Below are 24,369 nucleotides of genomic sequence, written 5' to 3'. Positions count from 1 at the left end.
TCTTAAACATTCCTTCATACTAACCTATATACACTATACGGCCAAAAGTTTGTGGACACCTGGCCATAACACCAGATGTGCTTTTTGAACATCCCATTCCATATCTCCACTCCCTAATAACCTTGCTCTTCTGGGAAGGCTTTCCACTACATTTTAGAGCGTGGCTGTGGGGATTTGCCCATTCAGCCACAAGAGCACTGATGTCAGGAGAGGAGGCCTGGAGTGTAGTCAGTGTTCCAGTTCATCCCAAAGGTGTTCAGTGGTTTGAACTCCACTCGAGTTCTTTCACACCACCCTTGGCAAAACATGTTTTCATGGACCTCACTTTGTGCACATGGGCATTGTTATTCTGGAACAGGTTTTGGGCCCTTTAATTTCAGTGAAGGGAACTTGTAATGCTACAGCATACGAATATATTCTATACAGCTGTGTGCAAATCAGCAGCTTTCTATATAACAGCCCTTATGAGGTAGTCCATTGACTGTAATTTTAATGTAGTTTGCATTTAGGCTATGAATAGGCTAGTTATAGTCCTGTAGGAGGCGTGTGTGGTTTAAACGGGAAATCTTTTTTTGTTGTTAAAAAAAAAAAAGCATTGACTCTACGATGAGTGGCTCTTCCCGGATACTGACACACTCTTCAAGCTAATGTTAATTCTCAGCAAATTCTCACTCGGGGGCGGAGCGTTGGCCAAACTTACAAGAAAAGTCCGAGAAGTCCGACGTTTCCTCATTTAACAGCCAAGAAGCACAGCAGGACAACCATGCACTATACTGGATTATATTTATTACTCTGTTCGTACATTTCAGTTTGGGGTGAGTAAAAAGATGACAATGATCTATTAATGCCTTTTTTTTTAATCTGTTGAAGGGCGTGGTAGCCTTTATGATACTATTTGACTGTTGGTTGGAGGGTATAGGAATCAGCGACATCTGTGATTATAGATATGTAATATATCTAACCTGGAATTAGAAACACAACACACAAAAAGTAACAATTTAACTCATTGAACAGAGATTTGTGGAACTGCGCATGCGCGTGTCCCCCATGTGCAGCGCTACGAGGTGGTCCGACTGCGGCCAGGGCGAATAAAGAGGAGCACCGCTCATCAAGAGGTGCAATCATTTAGGTGTCATAATAAATATTGAAATAAATGTTGTAAAGTCATACTGTTTAATCACGAAGTAATAAGCAGAGTTTAATTTATAACTTATTTTAAACATTAGATACCAAAATTCTGTTTTAAGGCAATGAAACAAATCTAAGTAATATATATTTAACTTGAATGTCTTTTATGCCAATAGAAATATCCTACTGCAGTTGAATATGCCTTGGAAATTGATGGGAAAACCTTTACAATATCACTGGAAAAGAATAGGTGGGACATTAAAAGCAAATGTATAAATAATCAATAAAAAATTTACATCAGTTTGACATTTTAATCATGTGTTTTCACTGTAGGGAGTTCCTAGGGAAGAATTATTCTCTGACTTATTACACAGAAGATGGGATAAAAGAGACTACATATCCATCTAATGTGGTAAGACAGATCAAGATCTATTAAACCTTGCCTTTATAGCCTGTACATATTTAATAGTACAGATATGATTGATCTCTTTTTCTTTCTGCAGGACCACTGCTACTATCAGGGACATATTCGAAATATAAATGACTCCTCTGTCAGTGTTGGCATGTGCACAGGAATGCGGTAAGGAAAGCTATGTTGTGATACCTGCAAACTTTCAGTTGATGAAATGTGACTATTAAACATATAGGCTACAAAAGCTGAGGGTCTGTTATTTCAGTAATCCTAGTTTGATATTTTTATGTATACAAGATGATATACATGTATAAAACAAAACAAAAAAGTTCTTATGATGAGGCCACAGACTAAAGGCAGTTAAAAAAAAAAAAAAAAAAAAACCCAACAGATTGACTATTGTCATTGTCTTATGAATAATGTTAAGATTGTATTGTATTTTTTTGGTAGACTTCACTATAGCAGTCTGTGGTCTGTAAATACATGCTGTGTAAACATCATTGCATAGTATAAAGTATGCTTACAGTTAATGCAGTTTGTGTTCAATAAATATATGAGAAGCAATAAAGTATGCTTACTTCAGTCCTCATCTTTTATTGAACATATCTGGCATTAATATTTTTCAGAGGGTATTTTAGAGCAGAAAATCAGGTCTATCTGATTGAGCCACTGGAGGATTCTGTGAAAGGAGATCATGCAGTTTACAAACAAGAGCACTTGAGGACTAAGAGGGCAACTTATGGATACATCAACGATACTGTCTATGATTATGATGCTGCGCCGAGACTTGCTGGACTGTATAAAAGTAGAAACATGGTACTGAGAGTATAATTAATATTTTGTAATGGTTTTATTTGCTGAGTTTCTAATTGTGTATAGATATTGCACTCTTAGGAAAAAACGTCAATTTAAAACTTCTTCAAGACTTCTTTGGATAATTAAGAGTTCTTAGCTTTCCAAAAGGGTACTACATGGAACCCATTCTGCTAGGCAAATGATCTGTTGTAGCATTTTACACAAAGCCTTTAATATTTCCTCAGTTAGGATTCCTCAGTTGTTTTTTTCTAAAAGTGGACTTCTCTAATATAAACCTAAAACAATTTTCATGTCTCTAGAACATTAAAGTACCCAAAGGAGGACGATATATCGAGATGGTTATAGTGGTTGATCATACAGAGGTATGTTTTTATGTGTATTTTTTTGTAAAGCCTTGCCAGGACCTCTTTTTTTAAATACTTTGTTCTTAAAAAAACTAATATGTATCTATTTTAGTACAAGAATTATGGAAGCTTGAAGAATATAAAAATGAGAATGCTGGAAGTTGCTAATCATGTGAACAAGGTATTTCATCTTGTTATATTACCTGTGTTTGGAACTGTAATGATATAAATAAAAATTAATATATTAGGAAACGTGTTGCTGTATACAATATTTTGTAACACTTTCTTTGCAGGTTTATCGTCCTCTGAACATTCGTGTTATGTTGGTGGGATTAGAGATCTGGAATGATCGAGATCGGTTTGCCGTTAGCAGTGTGCCTGATGATACTCTGGACCGTTTTTTAAAATGGCGTCAGACAGACCTCCTGCCAAGAAAGAAGCATGACAATGCACAGTTTGTTACGTGAGTCTTCAAACTTCAAAACTACTGAGAATGAGTAAAAATGAATACATATAATGAAGAATGCATGCACTGAGTGATATTTAACTGTATTTTAACACATTATATATTTTTAAATATTAATATTTTATGCTGCTTTTTCCCCCAAGTTCCATTTTCAGCTAAACACTGGTTTAAAATGATCACTACCTCATTTATATACCTAGATTTGTACATGTGGATTGTTTTGTATAATTCACACCACATGTTTTCAAAAGGGTTTAAATGTAGAGTATGTGTTGATCTTAGAAATATATTCAATTCGATTCAATTTTATTTCTATAGCACGTTTAACAGTGGTCATTGCCACAAAACAGCTTTACAGAAATATATAAATTCCAGATATTTTAGTGTTGGTCTGGGGTAAACATTGTTGAATGGTCCATGGCCCAGTGTGAACCTCCTGCCGAAAACAATTTTTAGTACTTTGCCAACAATATTGACAAGAGCCCTGAACCACCAGCCATTAAACACTCCAAAAGTATCAGTAATCCACCACCAGATTTTTCAGCGGCTATCCGATGCTTTTCATTGTATGCTGTCCCCTTTTAGCACCAAACATTCTGACAGTGTGTATGACCAGAAGCTTCAATTTAGTCTCACCTGACCATAACACAACTGTTATTCCAATCATGCTTAATGAAGTTCAGGAGTTACTATTTGTGCATATTTTATACAAATATTTTTGCTTATTCTCTTGAAATGTGATCATTTGTGTGATTTTGTCATGCTGTTCTAATTGTGACCTGGACAGTCTGAATATATATTTTGCAGAAATATATATCCGTATTTGCTTCTTTTCCCTTTTGAATTGATGCAGTGGGGTCAATTTTCAAGGATCGACTGTTGGCTTGGCTCCCCTGAATGCTATGTGCTTTCCTTCATCTGGTGCTGTGAACGAGGTTTGCTTTACATAATCAACCTTCAGTGCTGGAAAATGAATTAATATAAAATTATTATTTTAGTTTTGATTCTTGTATTTTATGAATGTATTCATATTACTGCAGAGGCATCATGTACACCAATTGAAAGTATTGTTCTTTCTTCAGGACCATAATAACAATCCTCTTGGGATTGCCGCCACTATTGCACACGAAATGGGCCATAACTTGGGCATGTCACATGATACATCAAATTGTGACTGTGGAAAAACACAACCTGGACAGAACTGTATCATGGGAGAGAGCATTGGGTAAGAATGAAAGGTTTTTTTTTTCTTTTTTTTGTAACACTATTTAAAACTAAAAGACACAGTTTCCATGTATTGCTAAGCTTGCTTTTTCCTGTAATTTTCCTTTCATCATCTTCCCATAGACATGTGTTTCCGGAATTCTTCAGTAGTTGTAGCAAAATGGCTTTGGAGACATTTTTACAGAACTATGATGTTCGCTGCCTGCTAAATGCTCCAAATGAGAACGATCTGTTTGGGGGGCCAGTATGTGGTAATGCCATTGTGGAAAAGGGCGAGGAATGTGACTGTGGAACTTTGCAGGTAATCATGTATACAATCATGTTGTAGCGTAGTCTATTTATAACTCTGATTTATAACTCTGATTTCATTACAGTTATAAATAATAATAATTCTGATCATTGTTAGGAATGTGAGAACACTTGCTGTAATGCCACCGCCTGCCGACTGACAGAAGGCTCTGAGTGCGCACATGGGGAGTGTTGTAACCAGTGCAAGGTAATAACGACAATTATTTATTTCACTACAGCTCAGTATTTAGGTGCTGATCGTCTTGAGTTCTGCTAAAGCCTTTCATCTCAATTCCACTTAGTGTAAGAACCAAGCACAGTGGAATGTGTTCAGACAATAGTACCCAGCATGTTTGGGCTGCATACTCTTTGTTTAGATAGTTCACTCTAAGCAGTCGATTGAGTTGTATTAGAAAAGGTTAGAAAAAATTGTGTGTGCATGTCAGAGTGACACTTTTATGTATTTCTAAGGTACCTTGTTAGCATTTGGGTGCTCTCAGTAACATTTTATTGTCTAAAAATGTGCTACTGTTACCGGAATAAATGTTTTGTTATATATTATTAAAACACAGTACACAAAGCTTCATTGTTTAAACTCTTTATACTTAATCCTACCTCCAGCTAAAGCAAGCAGGAAGTCTGTGTAGACCCACTGCTCATGACTGTGATCTGGAGGAATACTGTACAGGGAAATTAGCACAATGTCCCAAAGATGACTACAAGATGAATGGGCTTCCATGTAACTCCAACCAAGGCTACTGCTATAATGGCCAGTGTCCAACACACCAGGAGCACTGCAAGTCATTGTGGGGCCCAGGTACCCTTTCTCCAGAGTGTTTTCCCTCATAGTTTGTAAAATATATGTGTGGGGATATTTGTAAATATGTAAATATTTTGTCCTTTAAAATTAAACTAAATGATTTTTATTTGAATACATTTAAAGCAAAATACATTGCCACCTCACAGCTCCAGGGTCCATGGTTTGAGCCTGAGCTTGCCATTTGTGTACATGTTCTTTCAGCGTCTTCCTTACACCTCCTAAAAACATGGCAGTAGATTCAGTGTGTGAATGTGTGTGTGTACATGATGCCTCGCGCCCAGTATTTCCGGGATAGCCTTCAGATCCACCATGGCCCTGACCAGGATAAAGCAGTTACAGAAGGTGCAGGAATGAATGAATATGCATTCATTTGTTAATTTAATATCTGTTCACTTTCTAGATGCTGATGTTGCTGATGATGTATGTTTTAACAACAATTGTCAGTGGCCCAGACACCCAACATGTTCCCAACAGTAAGTTTGCTTTTGCTACCTGTACTTTGCATTACTTATAGTATAATTGTGTTTACTTTAGAATAACAATATTATTATTTTTTATAGAAACAACAAATGTGGGAAAATATACTGCTCAGGTGGAAATGACCTTCCAATAACGAAAATGAAAAGAATTATTGTCTGGACAAACTGCAAAGAGGCTGTGGATGTACCTGGTACAGAGGACATAGGGATGGTGCCATCAGGTACCAAATGTGGGACAAACAAGGTCATTGAATGAAATTTGTATTCAGTTTATTGCCTACTGTACTCATGTCTTCTAAATTTGGAAGTCTGACACCTTTTTTTATTAACAGGTGTGTTACAACAGCCTTTGCCAGGATGTTACAACCACCTATAGAACTGCTAACTGCTCTGCAAAATGCAATAATCATGGGGTATGTATACAGATAAAACATTTCTGATTCTGTTATCTGTTTCAAATGAACAGAAACTAAGAGGAATTGCAGTACACAAAAACGTTAATAGATGAAGTGAAGTTTTCGTTATAATGAAACTGATTGGAATTTTTAAAGGTCTTTTAAATAATAGGCGTAGATTCCCTTTTAACCTGACCTTTATTCCATTGTTTGGGGTATTTAGTTGACATTACCCTGCTGATGGGGAGATTTTCACCATGTGTGACTGTACTGTTTTAATCATAGGTGTGTAACCATGAGAACCAGTGCCACTGTGATCCAGGCTGGGCTCCCCCCTACTGTGACACGAAGCTCTATGACATTTCAAACTGTATGTCAATTTTTTTTATTGCACAATCAAACTATTCAGGTTATCAATTTTTAATGTTCATGGGAATGCTTGAATAGTGGGCTGATGTTGCCATGTCAAATCTGATTTTGTCTAACAGGGCAAGATGTGGTCATAATTGTGACCACCATCATAGGCATCCTGCTACTGATTACTGTTATTATTGGATTCTTGATGTGTTGTAAAAAACAAAAGATATTCAGCAAGAGAAGGTTAGAACAAGTTATTATCAAGTTATTAATTGTGGTTGTATAATCAGCTGTCATATTTCTGGTGTAAAACAACTTCTTAAGTTTTATTTGTGTGTGTGTGTGTGTGTGTGTGTGTGTGTGTGTGTGTGTGTGTGGGTGTGTGTTTCCATCCGCAAGCTCCTTTACGGATATGAAAGTCTACCCAGGTCAGTGCAACCCAGCATTTCAGCCAATCAGTGCAAAGAACAGCCCCAAATGTGGACCCCCTCGTATCAGCCAGCCCACCTTTCTAGAATCATCTGCAACACAAGCCTGCACACCTTTATTTACTCACATTACACCTAGCAGAGCTCCACCACAGGTTAGATTATTTATCATTTTAACCTGTGCATACTTTTATACTGATTATACCCAAATACTAATGACTGCTTACATTTTACCTGCAGCCTCCAATGGTAGCAGAACAATCCAGGATGGAACAGGTGATTAATTCATTGTAATTATGTAAGGAAAGATTCAGTAAATCAATCAAACACACAAACAAACAAACACCCCACAGGTTTGTACTAACTGTAGTCAGTCAGACAGCATTTTCTTGGTGTTCACAGTTTGCTTCTTCAGTTTTGCATCAGAACTATGTGGCTAACAGTTAATCCATGAAATCTGTCTCACTCCTTTACATTAATGTGCACATTGACCATAAATGCATGTGCACAGTGAATTTTTGCAGCCTACAGAAAGCTATGCTGTCCTACACAGCACTGGCAAGTCTGTGTGACGTTACTGATAAACTAGATTTGAAACAAGTGTATAAGCATAAATTTACTAAAAATATGTCGGGTGAGAGAGACACCGATTACTTGTTTGCAGCATTAGCCTCATAGCAACAGTACAACTTATGGCAATGACTGTACTTGTAGCTAATTGTGTCATTTTGATCTATGACCTGTTTCACCTTTACACTATTGTTTATCCATATATTTATTCACATTCCTTTTATGATTCACATTTTAGGTTTTGAAGACTTCAGGTCCATGTCCTGTTGTTCCCAACTACATTAGTTACACTCAGGTATGGATTGAAATAAGCATTTACAATGTATTGATACTGTATTATAATGCTACATTTTCAGAATCACACTTAAAGGACATTAGCCATGTAGGTTTCTTCTAATTGTTAGATTTTTAATATCTTCCTTTGAATCCAGGAAAAGCCTTTGCCTCCTGGATCTAAACCACTACCTCCATCAAAACCTTTACCTCCACTGATTACTAAGCCCGTAAGTCTTTATATTATACTGCTTGTTGTTGAATATTGTGAAGTGTTTGTCGTTATTTGTTTCTCTTGCCTCCTACTGATTCTGCTTGAACGTTATTAATACATAATTATACGTTATACAATCTGACGGTTCTGCTTTGCTCACTTTTATAGGTGCATAAACCAAAACTCCCTCCAGTGCCTCCTGTGAAACCATCAGGAACAAACCCAACATGGAATTACCCTCAGGTGAGTTTTTTGAACGCAAACAATTAAACTTGATTATTCAGGACTGACCGCATTACTGAATCAGTTGTCTGAATCTTTTATTGATTGTTTTGCACATCAGGCAGCTGCAGCACCAAAGGTTCCTTTCAAACCTCCTCCAAAGTTCAGATGATGGGAAGCAGAGTGACTTTTTCTGAATCACCGAGAGCTTCATGAGAAGTTTTATGAGCAATCTTAAGGCCTCTACAAGAAACACAGCTGTGATGATTATTCAGACCTTTGTGTGCACTTTAGCAGGGAGAAACAGGACGGGCATCAAAATGGTGGGAAAATAATCCCACAAAGAACTGAACGTTTTAAGTCCTTTGGGATGTACTCCCTTTTTCCTTGATGTCTTATTTGACGTGGCTGCTTGAAGAATGTTCTGTTATGGTACTTCTTGATGAACTTGATTTGTGTTGATGATTTTAATTATTAGCAGAGTCTTCTGTTATATACAGTATGGAGTGTATGCAGAAAAACAGTTCAGGTTGTCTCACTGTAATTTAACAAATTGCCATTTCGGTAACAAATACAATAATATTCAAACATAGTCAAGACTGCATCGTTGTTTGTGCTTTTTTAGTTGATTTTTTTTTCTTCCTCAGACATATTAATATTACTACTATTCTGGCATGTTTTTAACAATTCTCAGCTGGCCTGAGAGCCTGAAGATTTTAAGTTTCTAGAGCTGAAATAATTTGAAATAATTAATTAATTAAACGTTATTGATGGTTTTAAGAATGAATAAATGATTATAACTGTTTTCACAATATTGTCCTTCTAGTGTCAATATTCTGGTAGTCTAGCAGTGGTTCCCAAAATGGATCCATAATTTTTAAATGTACTTACAGTGGTGGAAATCACAGCCTTCAGTGATCAAAGTTATTATATTTATTGTTGAGTTAGCCTGTTTAAAATGAATGGGTTTAAAAGAGTGCATCTCAAGATGAATAAGATGAATATGAATATGAATATATATATATATATATATATATATATATATATATATATATATATATATATATATATATATATATATAATTTTGTGTATGGGCCTATTCAGTAATGAAATACATGTCAAATTTATGTGATTTAATAGTTTATTTTATTAAATATATTTAAAAGGTATGCATCATTGCTGACACCTAGATGAACACTTTACAGTTGGTTATATGACTGTAAGTCATTCCCTTCAAATGCTATTGAAGTTGAACGTGTTTAACAATGTCGTATATGTTTAGAGACGGTCCCTTAATTTCCACATATCCGCGAATATCGAACGTCCAACTTCAAATCAACTTTATTCCAGTCTAACTTCCATCCAGCTTTTGGCTACAAACAAACAAACAAACAAGCAAACAAACGTATGCAAGCAGGTGTAGTAGCAGTTTGTACTTATTTCACCCATTATTCTATGAATATCAAGGAAAATTTAATATAGTCCTCTAAATATAGTTACTTTTAAATTCCTCCATGTACATAAGTGACATTTCATAATTTGACCGATTTTCGAGTAAACGTAAAACTAATTACACAATTTTTACTTGCTTTATTTATTAATTAGTCGATGCAACACGTGTGCAATAAAATATAAACACCACATTGAAAGGAGACCATATCTAAAAGTTACTAAATTAATATCATCAGGTGGTATAATTAGCTCAGAAAAGTATTTTAGCCTGTTTAAAATGAATGGGTTTAATCCACACCTCAATAACCCAAAACAAGTTGACCTACAAATAATATGGACTTGAATGTGTTCTGTCAAAATTTCTGGAAATTTCTGGAATAGAAAGCTATATAGTAAATAGACAGAACATTAGGCTATTGTATGCATACAGGAAATGCTGAGAGGGTCCATGGGATTTATTTTACGGTTAAAGGGGTCTCTGGCTGTTTGTTTGAGAGCCCTTGGTCGACATTACTGCTGCCAGTCTACAGTACTAATGGAATTTCAAATCGCCTTTTCGTTTTGAGTGCATTGTCCATGTCGCGTGCCGTATTTTTGGTTGCCTAGAAACCGTTCAAACAACCCAACAGGTGCAGAGCTGAACTGTGCGCAGTTAGACATATGTTTAGATTTTCAAACACGAAAGAGTGCATCTCATGATGAATAAGGAGCTAAATGAAGAAGCCCTGCAAGACCTCTACGCTTGGATAGATAAAATAAAACTCTCCAGACCTAAAAGGAATATCTCACGCGACTTCAGTGATGGAGGTAACTCAGATAGCGATGCTGCTAGCTAACACACTAACTTCCATCCAGCTTTTGGCTACAAACAAACAAACAAGCAAACAAAAGTATCCAAGCAGGTGTAGCAGCAGTTTGTACTTATTTCACCCATTATTCTATGAATATCTCTAACAGATCAAGGAAAATTAATATAGTCCTCTAAATATAGTTACTTTTAACTTCTTCCACTTGCATAAGTGACATTTCATAATTTGACCGATTTTCGAGTAAACATAAAACTAATTACACAATTTTTACTTGCTTTATTTATTAATCAGTCTATGCAACACGTGTGCAATAAAATATAAACACCACATTGAAAGGAGACCATATCTAAAAGTTACTAAATTAATATCATATCATATATCATATGATATGATATGATCAATATCATATGATATTATCATAATATCATATCAACATCAATGGTATAATGAGCTCAGAAAAGTATTTTAGGGCAGTGGATTTAAGAAACACTGCTTGCTGAGGTCTGGAGATATATTTCTACTGAGGAAACCAAAAGATGCCATCAACCTACTGCAACAACAACTGGCCAGTGGTTGTGGGTTAGTTTTAGAGAGAAAAAAAAACAGTGCCTTCCAAAGAGTTCATGAAATAAATACGTGCTGAGGGGATTTGTGCAGTTGGTTTTACAATTAAAGGGGTCTCTGGATGCAAAATGTTTCCTGACCTATATATCATTGAAAAAACCTTGCATCTTTCTGGTTTTCATGTCTGTAGTTATGGCTGCTGAAGTTGTGAAGCATTTCTTCCCCAAGCTGGTGGAGCTACACAACTATACACCTGCACACTCCACTCAACAGAAACTGACTAACTGGAACATGCTAAACAGGCAAGCAAATGTATTTGTCTTCCAGGCAGACAGTAATAAAAACCATACTTTGTTTATATGACTCTGGTGCTGCCTCAAACGCTCCCAAGGGATTAAGTGAGACATTCGGCTACATCTCTGGCTTCAGTACTAATGATGGAATGGGAGAGTTGGGGGCTGAATGTTTGTTTTTGATCTAGTGCCTTTCCTAAAATAGGCATATTTAACTTAGAAGCCTAATTCATACAGAACAGAACATCATCATCATTATTATTATTATTATTATTATTATTATTATTATTATTATTATTGAACAACATGTCATATTTTGATCCATGTATGGCTACATTTAATGTTTTAACTTGATTTAAAATTAATTAGTTCCTGTTATCAATTGTTATAGGAGTTATCAACAGTCATTCCTTCACTTTTTATAAAAACAGTCAGAGCTGCTTTTATAGAAATTAACACTTACTGACCAATCAGAATCAAGTCTTGAACAGCATTGTGGTATAAAATAAATGACCCAACAGTTCTGTTTATTAAAGTGCAGTAAAGTATACAGTATATTTCCTTTGCTTTCCACTTACAGTATAAAGACTGTCATGAAAATTTGCAATGAGCATCTGAAATCTATAAAATGATAAACATGGTTGTTCTCTCAGGAAGGTTTTCTCCAAGCTGAATTTCCATGTTCCAGTGGACACTTTAAAGAAGATCACACTCAGCACCCCGGGAAGCATTGAGCCGGTTCTGTGTGTTCTCAGAGAGAGATTAGAGGACAAACAAGCAGGGAGAGTTTCAGACATCACCCAGGTTAATTACTGAAACTTCATCTGTGTGTGTGTGTGTGTGTGTGTGTGTGTGTGTGTGTGTGTTCGTTTTTTTTCACAGTGAATCACTGGCTACATAAATAATGAAATGTGCCTGTCTTCTTTAGGATTTAGAATACTACAGCACTGTAAATGAAAAAGCAAAAACAGGTAAGTTTGTCTGAACTTTCCCGAAGTTTGAAAAGTCATTGCTCACACTGCTCCATCATCCTTACAGCTTAGCTTTTATGTGGTTACACATGACAATTCCTCCAGTTTCACCGTAGTGTAAACTCAAAACCCTCGTTGTTGCAGTTCTTCTGCTTGCTCATAGCATTTGTTCCAATGACCAGCAGCAGATTGAAGCCCTTACAACATGTTTTTAGAAAAGCAAAATGCTGATGGTTGCTGTGTAAAAACAAATGATCTCATTGTCATGTAATATTGATACCTTTAACCCAGACAGCAGCAACCAGTAAAGATATTTTCTTTCTCTTAAGAGAGATTCATAGAAATGTTGAAGCCTTGGGACTGAGAGGTCTTTACTTCTGCATCCAGTATTGTTGTGTAAACATGTGTAATGTGGTTGCACCATGACGTTTTTGTTCTGGAGAACATAACTTTCATATTACTTGGTCAAATTCACATCTGAAGATGATAACTAACACTCACTCCACTAAGGAATCAATAAAGAGGCGTTAGCTCATTTGGATCCCAATTTTATTTTATGTCAACGTGTAAAGAAATGCCAGTGTTTTGGCCTAGTTGGCCTTCCTCAGGACAAAGAACAAAGATGCATATCATGTATCATCATCTGATCACTGTATGCCAACATGGAGCCTTAGTGGTTAGATTCAGTCATATGATGTGGGAGTGATCACCATGGAGAAAAGTCTTGTAGAGAAGAAACACAAAATGCTCAAATAATTGTCTCAAATAATGATAATTATATTAATAATATAACTATTAAATTAAAAACATTTGGCTGACACTTTTATCCAAAGCTACTTACAATTGAGACAGGATATATCTGAGCAGATGGTTAAGGGTCTTGCACAAGGACCCAACAGTGGTAGCTTGTCTTATAATTCACAACTGTCTGACTACAAGGCCAAAGTCTTAACCACTGAGCCACAAGTTCCCATGATGCACTTCTGTCAGTCCTATAAGAAACATGTACAACTAAATTCATAAAACCCAAAAGGAGCAACGATGTTTTTGTCCATTTCAGGCATTTGTTGTAGATGTTTTAATACCTCGGTAATATGAATTACAGATCTTTTAATCTTTTCAGTTGAATATCAAAATCAGATGCAAACTCTAGCAGTTTGTTGATAACAGACTTGTCTGTGCCAGTCATTTCAGCTCTCAGTTTCCTACACCTCATTATTATTATCTCTCAGCTATGGCCTGAGGTCAGCCCAACTCCCTCTTTTCATGTAGAAAAAAGTTTTTCCCCTATCAGTTCCTTTCACCAGATGGCCCTTATCACTGTCCACAGGCTCTGACTTACTGCTCCTGTTAGAACCAAGCAGAAAGTCCCAATTACTATCAGATCAGGAAAACTATGCTAATTCTAACATAGGCACAAATATTCATGGTAAGGAGTTGATTACCTGTGGCTTTGTTTCAGTTTGTTATTTTCCTTCTGTTATGGGACCCTGTAAAGGTCAAACCTTGTTAGTGTTAATGACTTGGCTCAGACCTTTCAGCCAAATAAAAGTCTCTAGTTGTAGTGCTCTGTAGTCTGGTGCTCTCCATCGCCTTTCCTTTGATCATTTGACCTCAATGTGTTTATTAGGTTCACATAGAGGCAAATTAGATTAGCTTTGCCTGCTAAGGATCTATTAAAACCAACTAGCTTTTTTTTTCAGCTCACAAATTGATTTCTGAGGAATCAGGAGCCAGCTTTATTGAGAATCTTAAAGTGATCAAATTTTAGTTACATTAAAAAAAACAATTTTAAGCATAAATACATGTCAGTAGTTATGTTTTTATCATTTTGTACATTGTTCTTAATGTTTAGATACTTCTAATTAATATATAATTATTAACTGAAGATGATTAAAGGGGATAGTTGTGTAGAAATCTCTTTCATACATTAGCAAACATTTTTTTTTTTTTAATTTTGCAGAAAATGGCCAGAGCACTTTTGAGAACTCTCACAAGACAGCCGGTCCTGTGAAAAAGACCCAGAAATCTAAGTATTACCTGCGTTGTGCATATAATCATATTATATTATTAAATAATTGGACAGTTGAAATCCTGTGTCTTATAACAGCACTTAATTTTTTACAGCCCTCCTATAGTGTTGGGTGAAAATGTAGACCCAGCCTTCCGGTTGCTTTTGGAGGACAAGGAGCAGGCTCTGCTGGCTTTACAGGAGACTGTAGAGGTAAGGCTATTAAAAAAAAACCTCTACAACACTGTTGCACCTTTTCTGTTTCAATTCATTATGAAGATCCATAAACTGAACTCTCCAGTTTACTTCCACCTTTTGTGGAGCACAGAATTGTCTGTATGGTCACAAATATCATACTAATTGCTAGTTTTAAACAAGATGGGAGAGAATTGGTTTTCACTTTCTTTCTTCTTTGATTAGTTAGAAGGAAAAACACTTCAGTCAAGATGTATAATGTCCTTCAGACCTGAAAGCAAACCATCCTCCTTCCTTTCTTATTCTATACCTCAGCTCATGTTCATTATCATTTTTATCTGATGGTTTGATGTAAAGTAATATTGGCCATCTGACAAAAGCTAAGACTTGGTAGACAAACTCTTGATACACAAAAAAAAAACCCTCTTTCAGACACACTTGATATACAAAATCTCACAGTTAGACCAAACAGAGAAATACTCTTTGACACTTCATCAGTGTCATCGTCTTGTGTCATACTGGAACACACTTATACTTTGTTAACTTAAGTAAATCTCCTCTAATGCAAGATTAAACATCCTTCCTCTGATTTACGAGAACTCATGGGTACTCATGTCATGTTTCTTTTATAAAACTACTTCCTCTTGCTTTTGCAACTGTAGTGTTGTAAGCAGAAGTAGATCAGTGTAACATCTGCAATAATTAGGCTTTTACTGTAACATTTTTAAAGAGTATGTAGTGCAAAATAACTAACACCGAAAAAACACTTACTGATTTATTAGTTGGCACATATAAAAACCTGCAAACTTAATAATACCCATGAAAAAATGTGCAAGCTGATTTACTAACAGGCAACTACAGAGGACAATTTTGACATGTGCAAAATGGCACATATTGTCTGGTGTATGCCTTAAAGATTATGCAATTTATGGCATTCATACCGAAAAGTGCCTATGCAAATAGATTCATTTAGCATATGCAATTTAGTTTAACAGCCAGGAAATCCCTCAGGGAATGGTACTTATACGTGCAAATTAGTGCACCCAACATGCATGTATTATATTTGCTGGAGTCAGGTTCAAGCAGTTGAAGACATAATTATATTATTCACCAGGTTTAAATGAGAAAGTTTTGCAAGATTATGCCTTAGTATATATAAGTGGTCAGTCAGTCCCCTGGTGGTCCAGAAGATAAGGATCCCATGCTCTCACTGCTGCAGCCCAGGTTCGATTCCCAGGCTGGGAACCAATCCAGCCACTAGATTGCACTCAGTGCCAGTCCCAAGCCAGGATAAAACAGGAGGGTTGCATCACGAACAGCATCCGGTGTATGTAAATAAATAAAATTGTGCCAAATCAAATATGCAGACCAACGATCTGCTGTGGTGTCCCCTAACGGGAGCAGCCAAAAAAACAACAACAAATATAAGTGGTTATAAAGTTTAATAAAATGATGATTACTACCTCAAATATCTTAGTGTTAGATATTCTCATGTTTTCAAGTTTAATGCCGGGAGCAAGCTAGAGCCTGTGAAAAGGTTGTCATTCACATAAATATTATAAACAGAATTTAGCCAGTGATTTTTGTAAAGGAATGAAGCATGTTTTTAGTATGTCTGACTCTGACAAGTGGACTAGTTCATCTTTCCTGATCATTTCTTTCAGTAGTGATGCACCAGTGTAATGTTCATTGTTGTGATTTTACAGATTTTACAGATAAAAGTGAACAGGTTGGAGCATCTGGTTCATCTGAAGGACCTGCGCATTGAGGACCTGACTAAGCACTTGGAGAGGTACAAAGCCCGCACCAATATTCCATGAACACCAGTACCATGAAAACAGTACGAAACCATACAAGGGCTGAAGAATGAAAAAGACATTTTACTTTTGTCCTTTTTGTCTTTTAAGTCATCTTGTTTTCTTCACTCTATAATGTTGAATTTAGTAATTATGAATAATGAATAATGCTATAGTAAGAATATTCAGTGTGATCCTGAGCATTCTTAAATGTATCAGCATAATCACACTGTACATACCTTGTGGTTGAAATTGAAATGATTGTATTTTAACAGGTTTTTATTTGTTTTCCAAAATGTTTTTATGATTGCTTCACTGTGTTCTGTAGCTGCCGATTATTTACTACTTACTATTATTTAATTACTATGTAATTCTGTTTGGCAGTAGATTGTGGCATCATCTTGTAAATCTGCATTTATTAAATTTGAATGTTTTGTTGGACTTGCTCTTTCAATTGCTCATTGTTTGTGTCATTGATACTTAGTTTTAACCTAATTAAAACACAGATGACAGAAAATGATGAAAATGAGCAGTGCAACTATCTTGTAAATATTCAACTAAGTTTGTTTTTGTCATAAATTAATTTTGGTTATCACACAAATTTGATCAAACCCTAATATAATGATACTATCAAAATAAATTGCCATTCATTTGGTTTAGTTACTGGTTGTAAATGGTTGTAAGGCATATTTTGCTTCCTTGTAGGAGGACAGTCTTCCTACTTTGGATTAATAGCTACAGGGTCTTTAAAGCTAGATCTCCTAATACCTTGTTACATTGAAAAATAAGAGTAAGGAGAAAGGTATGTTTTATACTACAAACTGGCAAAAGAATGACATCTAGATATACTGTATATGGCAGGATGGTAATCACCAAATCTTATGTAATTATTTTATTTTCCATCTTTTGTTTCTGTTAGTACTTTTTTTTTTGGTTTGTTTCAGTGGTTGTTTGGAGTTATTTATCTTCCTCTCTCTCTGTTTATTTTCTCATGTCTTGGGTTTAAGGTTTCTATTTGTGTTAGCTTGTTTCCTCTGTCTTTGTAAAGTAATCTAATGACATTGTGAACTATATACAGTAAATATTAGAAGTTTCAGTGGTCAGTGGTGCACACAGAACATAAATACCCATATATGTATAGGAAATGTTCCTAGAATAACATATAACAAGTCAATGAGACTACAAACCCACATCCTCTGTAGCTCTGTGTTTCAATATGAAAGATCTGTTGCAGTAAAATAATAGCCAAGTAGTGTGTCTGTGTTTATGCATGTGTGCATATCTTTCTCTTAAGCCTCAACCCTTTGCTAAAGCCTCAGCCTCACACAGTGTGATATCTCAGACTGACTCTGACTGGAAGCTTGGGAATGTGGGAATGGAGCCTTGGTAGCTCGAGCAGTAGTAAAGCTCAGTGACTCACAGCTTCAAGCAATGTTTCAGCTCCTCTGCTGTTTTAAAGACTGAAAAAAGCAGGACATCAGCGTGAATACTTTACATCGGTTACATGCAGGGCAGCAAATCAATTTGAGGAATGCATCTCTATACCTAAAAGTTGTAAAATTAGCATTTAAAATGGTTCTTACCTGTTTTGAAAGTTTATCACTGCCAATTAGTTCCTGTAGATTTTACAGTAAATTACTGATAAGTAAGCTGCCAGTAAGCTACTGTAAAAACACCAAGGTAGAACTGTACTTACTTCAAAATGCTATAATTTCACAGTTGTATGGTGTTGCATGCTTCATCACCTTGTGTAACAAATTAGCTGCCTTAGCTTAATAATATAAGCTTCCTATCACAGTTTACTCTAACTTTAATTCAGCTAGCATTAGCATGCAATATATCCTGTGTAACAAACCTTAAAATCAGTATTGACTATACTGAAGCTTGACCAAGCATTGTTAAAACACTGCACTTGCTTTTATTATTATTATTATTGCAAACTCTAGTCCAGGGAAAAGCCAGCAGGAGTGTCATATCAGTGAGCTAAACATAAAACATAACCATAACCATATAACAACAAATACAACTTAATCTAACAAAACAATGAAATTAAAACGATGAGGAGGCCAAGGGGCTGACACATATGCAAATTATTCTGATGATATTTTGATCTAATAAAGTCATGTAAGGACAGAAAAGGCTCCACTGAAAATGAGTCAAAGTGCATAAAGAAGAAGCGTGCTATTTCCTGATGACTAATTCTGTGCTCATGACAAGCCCATAGTTAGTCAAGCTGAGACTAAATGTACAAGCCCACAAACCAAAATGGAGAGACTTCAGAGAGGGGCCGTTAGGGTGGGTCATTCAAGCCAGGGTCATTTATGAGCGTTTATTAACATCTGAAAGCAGGAGAACGTTGTGCCATGCCAGAGATTGAAACAAGCAATAGGGTGTGATAATAATCTCATTCTAGCCTGACAGAACTCCTCAGAGATACAAAATGTTCACTGATTCATTGAAATGCTGTTAATGGAGTGACAAAATTAAAATATGGAAACATAAATTTGATTCCATGTGATAAATACAAGCTTTGATCAGCATGTCGAGATATCAGTGTTTCCGAATTCTGTTTCTCAGCCATGTGAGAGATTAAGATATAAAAAATTATGACTGTACTGAGTGAAACTTTGTTTAACGTTTACTGAGCGCTACTCAAGAGATGAATGAATGAAGAGTAATAAATATAATAGAACCCATTTGTTGGCTGAATAAGGTGAAATAAACTCTTACACACACGGAAAGTGTTTTCACTCAGTAAATTCTGTGTGAGTTTCCCACCATACACTAATGAGGCACTGAAATGAAAAAGACAGGGAACCACAGCACAGTAGGGGGTCAAACAACAGTCAGTACGTGTGTATTTAATTGTGTATGTCAAACGGTGGGTTATAAATCCTCTAACCAGCAATAAACAGGACACTGACAAAATAAATCATCTAGCCACTGTTCTAACGTTCCTCATATCAACATTTAGGTCTGAGACATTGATTTCTAACTTAACAAATTATAACATCAAGGACAAAACAAAGACATTTGGTGTTTACACCCTGACCCCTTGCAGGAAAACGGAAGAAAATAAATGAATGAATGACTATTATTGTTTACACTTCTCATGACTATGGAGTTGTTTTTTCAAGTGCAAATGTCTGAAACGTCGGAGCCGTTTCTGTAGCGTCATCTCACTGTAATGTAATCTGCAGACAAGATGTCAGCTGCGGGCAAGGACTTTAAATCTCTTTAAAGACACATTCTGTCCATTCCCCAGAGACTAGTGGACAAATATTCTTCAAACACAGGATGTCTAAACATCTCCCATAATAATAATAATAATAATAATAATAATAATAATAATAATAGGCGCGTGGTGGCTTAGTGGTTAGCACGTTCACACCTCACACCTCCAGGGTCGGGGGTTCAATTCCCACCTTGGGAGATCCCACTTGGGCTACTCTTCTGACTATTCTTCTGACTCCCTAGTCAGAAATCTTGCGAGGAGTTCCTGTACGTGGCTGGTTGATGATGGAGTGATGTTGCTTCCACTTGCGGATAATGGCCCCAGTGGTGCTTACTGGAGGATTCAGAAGTTTTGAAATATGTCAAGGTCTTGGTCTTGGTTGTGAAGGTCTTGGGAGAGCTGTTTGGTTTTACCCATCATGAGATGTTTCTTGTGTGACACCTTGGTAATGAAAAGCCTTTTTATAGACCATTAATTTACTAACCCAGGTGATATTCATTTGCACAGATAGGGGTATAATTACTTACGGATTTCAGCTGGTACCTTACCTTACCTTGCCTTGGAGAACTGCTTTTTCTTAACATGTTCAATACTTTTTTCCTGTGTCATTCAACTTAATTACAAATAACTTTATTTACTTACTTTAATGTAGTGAATTCTTTATATTTCCAGATTTCTTGTGCTAATACTGATGTCTGGTGAAAATTTCATGTGAATAGCTTCATTGGAAATATATTTACTGAAAAAAAAAAATGCTGATGCGTCCAATACTTATTTCCCCCACTGTATATAATTTTAGAAAGGGCTCCCTAGTAATGCACATTTTAGAAACTATAAGAACTATCTGAAGAACCCTTAATAAGCCCTATTTTCTCGAATGTACTGCATAGATTTGTGCTCTTCCACTTTTTTGTGCTCTGCAATACCGATTAGCTAATTCTGTTTATTTTGAGCAGTTGGGTTACACATGCATTGAGGACATGAAAAACTGATGAAATCTTGCGGAAAATTTTATGATTCAAGTAAAAGATGACCTCAACAGACCTCTTGAGGTGCTATCAGAGGAGTGTTATCACACAGCAGATACTTGTGGCAAAGATAGAGGCAGAAAAACAAACCTTGAGAAAAGTGCACACACGCACACACGCACACACATACCCAAAAGACAGCTGCTTTCAGGCAGGATGAGGGCATGAGTGTCACAGCGATAAGCTATAAGATGACATCTGTGGTTCTACCTCCTTCCTCCTTTACCTCAGCAATGGACACACAAATAATGTTGTTCAGCTGGAATGTGAAGACAAGGTTTCCACAAAAGAACCTTTGTGGGAATGATGACACATCAGAGATAACTTATACAAGTCTGAACTAATCCATTTTCTGATCCAAAACATAACAATACCTTTGTGTTCTTACTTATAAACTGCAGTTAGAAACTCACATGAAGAAAGAGGTTCCTTCAAATAAGTTTGTATGTAGGAAATACATATGTAGAATATGTAGGAAAATATCAAATATTTTAATGCAGAGCAAATTACATGAGTATGTGTTTAAAGCACACACAGCTAAATAATTATTTTTTCTGCTTCTGAGGTACAGTATGTGGTGCAGAATTCCCCTTGGTCTAGGGCACTATTCTCTCCTAGTGAAGGCTGGAGGAGAAAGAGCAATCCGAGCATGCTGTATGATGTCCTTCCGAATAGGGTGCATCTGCCCCATGACTCCCTGCTGGATTCCTAACACGTCTTAAAACACTGCATGCAATTGTTCTTTCCCACAGTGGTTTGTAAATCAGATCATGCAATCTTGTAGTTTCTGAGTGCCAGTACACATCCTAATGCGGCAACAGGACAGCAGCTGAGCCTGAGAGTCCATTTAATGTTGTACTAATGAAGCACAGATGAATATAGATGCTGCACAATTTTGAAGTGTCGGTTCCTTAACATTCTTTCTGCAGAGGGTATTGTTAGATTTTTGCAGCCAGGGACTCCTTCCAGTGTATAAAACTACTGTACCAATGACACCCTTATGATTACAGAGCAGATTTATGAACATAATACAACTATTTAAAGATTAGTTTCATTGAGCAAATATGTACCATCATATTTAATTATGTGAGACATTAAAGCTGTTTACTACTGAAGTTAAATCATATTAAAATGTAGCTTTAAACATTTTCTACCATGTAAAAAAATCTTTTCCTAGTTTCAATAAAATTCCAAGCAGATGTGTCATCCATCCATCCTTCTTCTCCTAGACAGTGTCACAGGGGAGCTTATCCCAGGAAACAAGGCAGGGGACACCCTGGATGAGGTGCCTAATCATCATAGGCCATAATCCCACACATTCACACACTACAAATCAGCCTATGATGCATGATTTTGGAATAGAGAGGGGTGACTGGAGTACCTGGAGGAAACTAACAAAGCACAAGGAGAACACTGAATGGAGGTGGGATTCAAGTCCCCAACCCTGGCATAGCAAGGCAAATGTGCTAACCACTAAGCCACTGTAGCCCCTGTAGATATATAATTTATCCTTGTTCTTAAGCTTTTGAGGTTTGAATAAACCACATTCAACTGAATAAAACTATAACAACTTTGATAGCAGTTGATTGTGGTCTCCACTACTGCAACATCTTTTTTAAATGATAAATTAAAATCTGAATATTCTTCATGAACACATCAAGAGCCATGAGTCTAGACAGTCACTGAATCATGGAAATTAATTTCAATTTCCTACCCAAGTTGGGAGTTCCCTAACTAAGATTTGTTGAGGAATACTAGATCCGGTCTTGACACCAGAGAACAATTGAAAGGGCATGTTAAGGCAAATATAAATTTCTAATGTAGTCCAGTAAGATTTTTATTCGCTGCATTACACAACCGGTGATTTCCGTTTGTTTATGACGTTTATCCTGTTAATAAATAGGGAAGTTAATATCAGAGACATCAGTAACTGTCCTTGATGCATAGGTTATGCATATCTCTCTCTCTCTCTCTCTCTCAGTGGAACGAGTTCATGCAGATTTCCTGTGAAAGGTGAAGGGAGGAAATGTGCCACATCGAGGAAGGCAGCGGTGAAGTCACTGTGGGCTGTGGTGGGGCAGCTTTGCTGATTCATTGGCATCAGCTACTATACATCTGTTTCAGTACAAAGAGTCATCATTTAAAGCACAATCATGTTTGATCTATGACTCCAGCTGTGTACATTTTAACTTCTCAGAAAATGTTCACAGAGATCTTGAGAACCTTTTTTTTTTTTTTTTTTTTTTTAAAAATCAAGGTTAGTTTTGCATAAGCCAGAAACATACAGGTTTGAAAGAAGAGAAAACTTAAAAGTCAGATTGTGTGAACACACACAGTAAGCTGAATGAAAAATGCTCCATTTGTTACTAGATCAGCAGACATTTAAAAACAATTGAGTCAGGGCAGGCCTGTGTCCTATAAGGTCAGTAGGAGTACTAGCCGTTTTTTTGTCTGCTGACTAAAGTGACCATTTCCTTCCTTTTTTCCTTCGTCACCTCATGCCCCACTGGTTAAGTTCTATGCAGAAAAGTCAACGCGTCATTCGTTATACTGGGCTAAAACCATGGACATTTCCTGTCTTTAGACAAATAACTGGCTGAAGGGGTTTATTTCCTAAGCAAACATGGACATATGGGCAATAATAACAAGCTACATTTTTCTTTGTGTGTGTTTTTTTTTGTTGTTTTTTTTTTTGCATGATCTTGCAGTTGTTTGCCAATCCATTACTTATTTTCAGCTGGACTTTCCACACGTTTTTAACAAAAGGAAATGAGCAACGCATTACATCACTGCATTTAGAACACCTAGCACAACTACTTGTAAGGGGTTTTTGTTGTTTCTACGTAACATGCTTGTTTCAGTGACGGCAACAAAAATGAAAACCTACAAACCTAGCAACAAGTTTAGACATAAAATAATGCTTACTGCAAATTAGTGAAAGGCTTGCCAGATAACACAAACATGCTGACTTTTTATAAGGATATAGAACATAATTAAGTACACACTACTAGATATTACCTAAAGGAGATGGCAAACATAAGTTTCTTATTATAAGGAATAAAACATGGTGGGGGCATGGGGTATATTCAGTCACTTTCAGTAACCATTTTCAGGGTCACGGTGGATCCAGAGGCACCGGGGTGAGGCAGAAATACACATGGTGTGTGTTGTTATAAGAAAATAATTTTGATTCTGATGTTTGATGTGAACATTAACCGAAGCCCTTGACCTGTATTTGCGGTGCACTGACGCCACACGGTGGCCTTATTAGATAACTGCATGAATGTGCAATTGTACAGCTGTTCCTAATAAAGAGGCCAGTGAGTGTATGATGATGTATTAAAATTACTATAACGTGTGATTTGTCTTGCAGCCAGAACTAGTGTGAGAGCTGCTGTTATACAAATTTAATCATCGTCTGACCAAACAGGTTCGAGAATTCAACAGTGTAGTAGTATAAAGAGATTTATACTTATATTTCTAATTTCTGCTTTTAGATGTACTCCAGTGTAATTCAACCCAACAGGTATTACAGCTCTTTATCATTGGGAAAAATTAAAAATCAATTTGGGGACAAA

The 24,369-nt window shown here is 36.4% G+C and overlaps 2 protein-coding genes across 8 annotated transcripts; both read left to right on the top strand.

The window, feature by feature from the left end:
* The first annotated feature begins 632 nt into the window (after window positions 1-632).
* adam8a (ADAM metallopeptidase domain 8a) lies at window positions 633-9,370 on the top strand. The gene is made up of 25 exons (XM_053621578.1): window positions 633-815; window positions 1,015-1,115; window positions 1,305-1,378; window positions 1,462-1,540; window positions 1,632-1,708; window positions 2,167-2,356; window positions 2,656-2,718; window positions 2,813-2,881; window positions 2,994-3,163; window positions 4,020-4,101; window positions 4,249-4,391; window positions 4,514-4,691; window positions 4,797-4,886; window positions 5,300-5,495; window positions 5,899-5,971; window positions 6,059-6,221; window positions 6,310-6,390; window positions 6,658-6,742; window positions 6,861-6,972; window positions 7,129-7,312; window positions 7,398-7,433; window positions 7,966-8,022; window positions 8,159-8,230; window positions 8,383-8,457; window positions 8,558-9,370. Exons 1-25 carry the CDS (start codon window positions 764-766, stop codon window positions 8,606-8,608), a joined length of 2,553 nt encoding a protein of 850 aa, XP_053477553.1. The 5' UTR covers window positions 633-763; the 3' UTR covers window positions 8,609-9,370.
* Window positions 9,371-9,760: 390 nt separating this feature from the next.
* Window positions 9,761-24,369, top strand: spef1 (sperm flagellar 1). 7 transcript variants are annotated; one of them, XM_053621572.1, is made up of 9 exons: window positions 9,798-9,854; window positions 10,519-10,696; window positions 11,453-11,564; window positions 12,209-12,359; window positions 12,484-12,526; window positions 14,490-14,559; window positions 14,654-14,750; window positions 16,439-16,524; window positions 21,363-21,985. In XM_053621572.1, the coding sequence occupies exons 2-9, from the start codon at window positions 10,585-10,587 to the stop codon at window positions 21,511-21,513; spliced, it is 822 nt and encodes a 273-aa protein (XP_053477547.1). In that variant the 5' UTR covers window positions 9,798-9,854; window positions 10,519-10,584; the 3' UTR covers window positions 21,514-21,985. The 7 variants fall into 7 exon arrangements, with proteins under 7 accessions (XP_053477552.1, XP_053477547.1, XP_053477548.1 ...); XM_053621573.1 differs by having other exon boundaries at window positions 9,816-9,842; XM_053621577.1 differs by lacking the exon at window positions 10,519-10,696 and having other exon boundaries at window positions 9,761-9,854; window positions 21,363-21,990.

Source organism: Ictalurus furcatus, chromosome 3 (genome assembly GCF_023375685.1).
Source record: "Ictalurus furcatus strain D&B chromosome 3, Billie_1.0, whole genome shotgun sequence".
Taxonomy (NCBI): Eukaryota; Metazoa; Chordata; class Actinopteri; order Siluriformes; family Ictaluridae; genus Ictalurus; species Ictalurus furcatus.
This window is presented reverse-complemented; position numbering and strand designations above follow the sequence as displayed.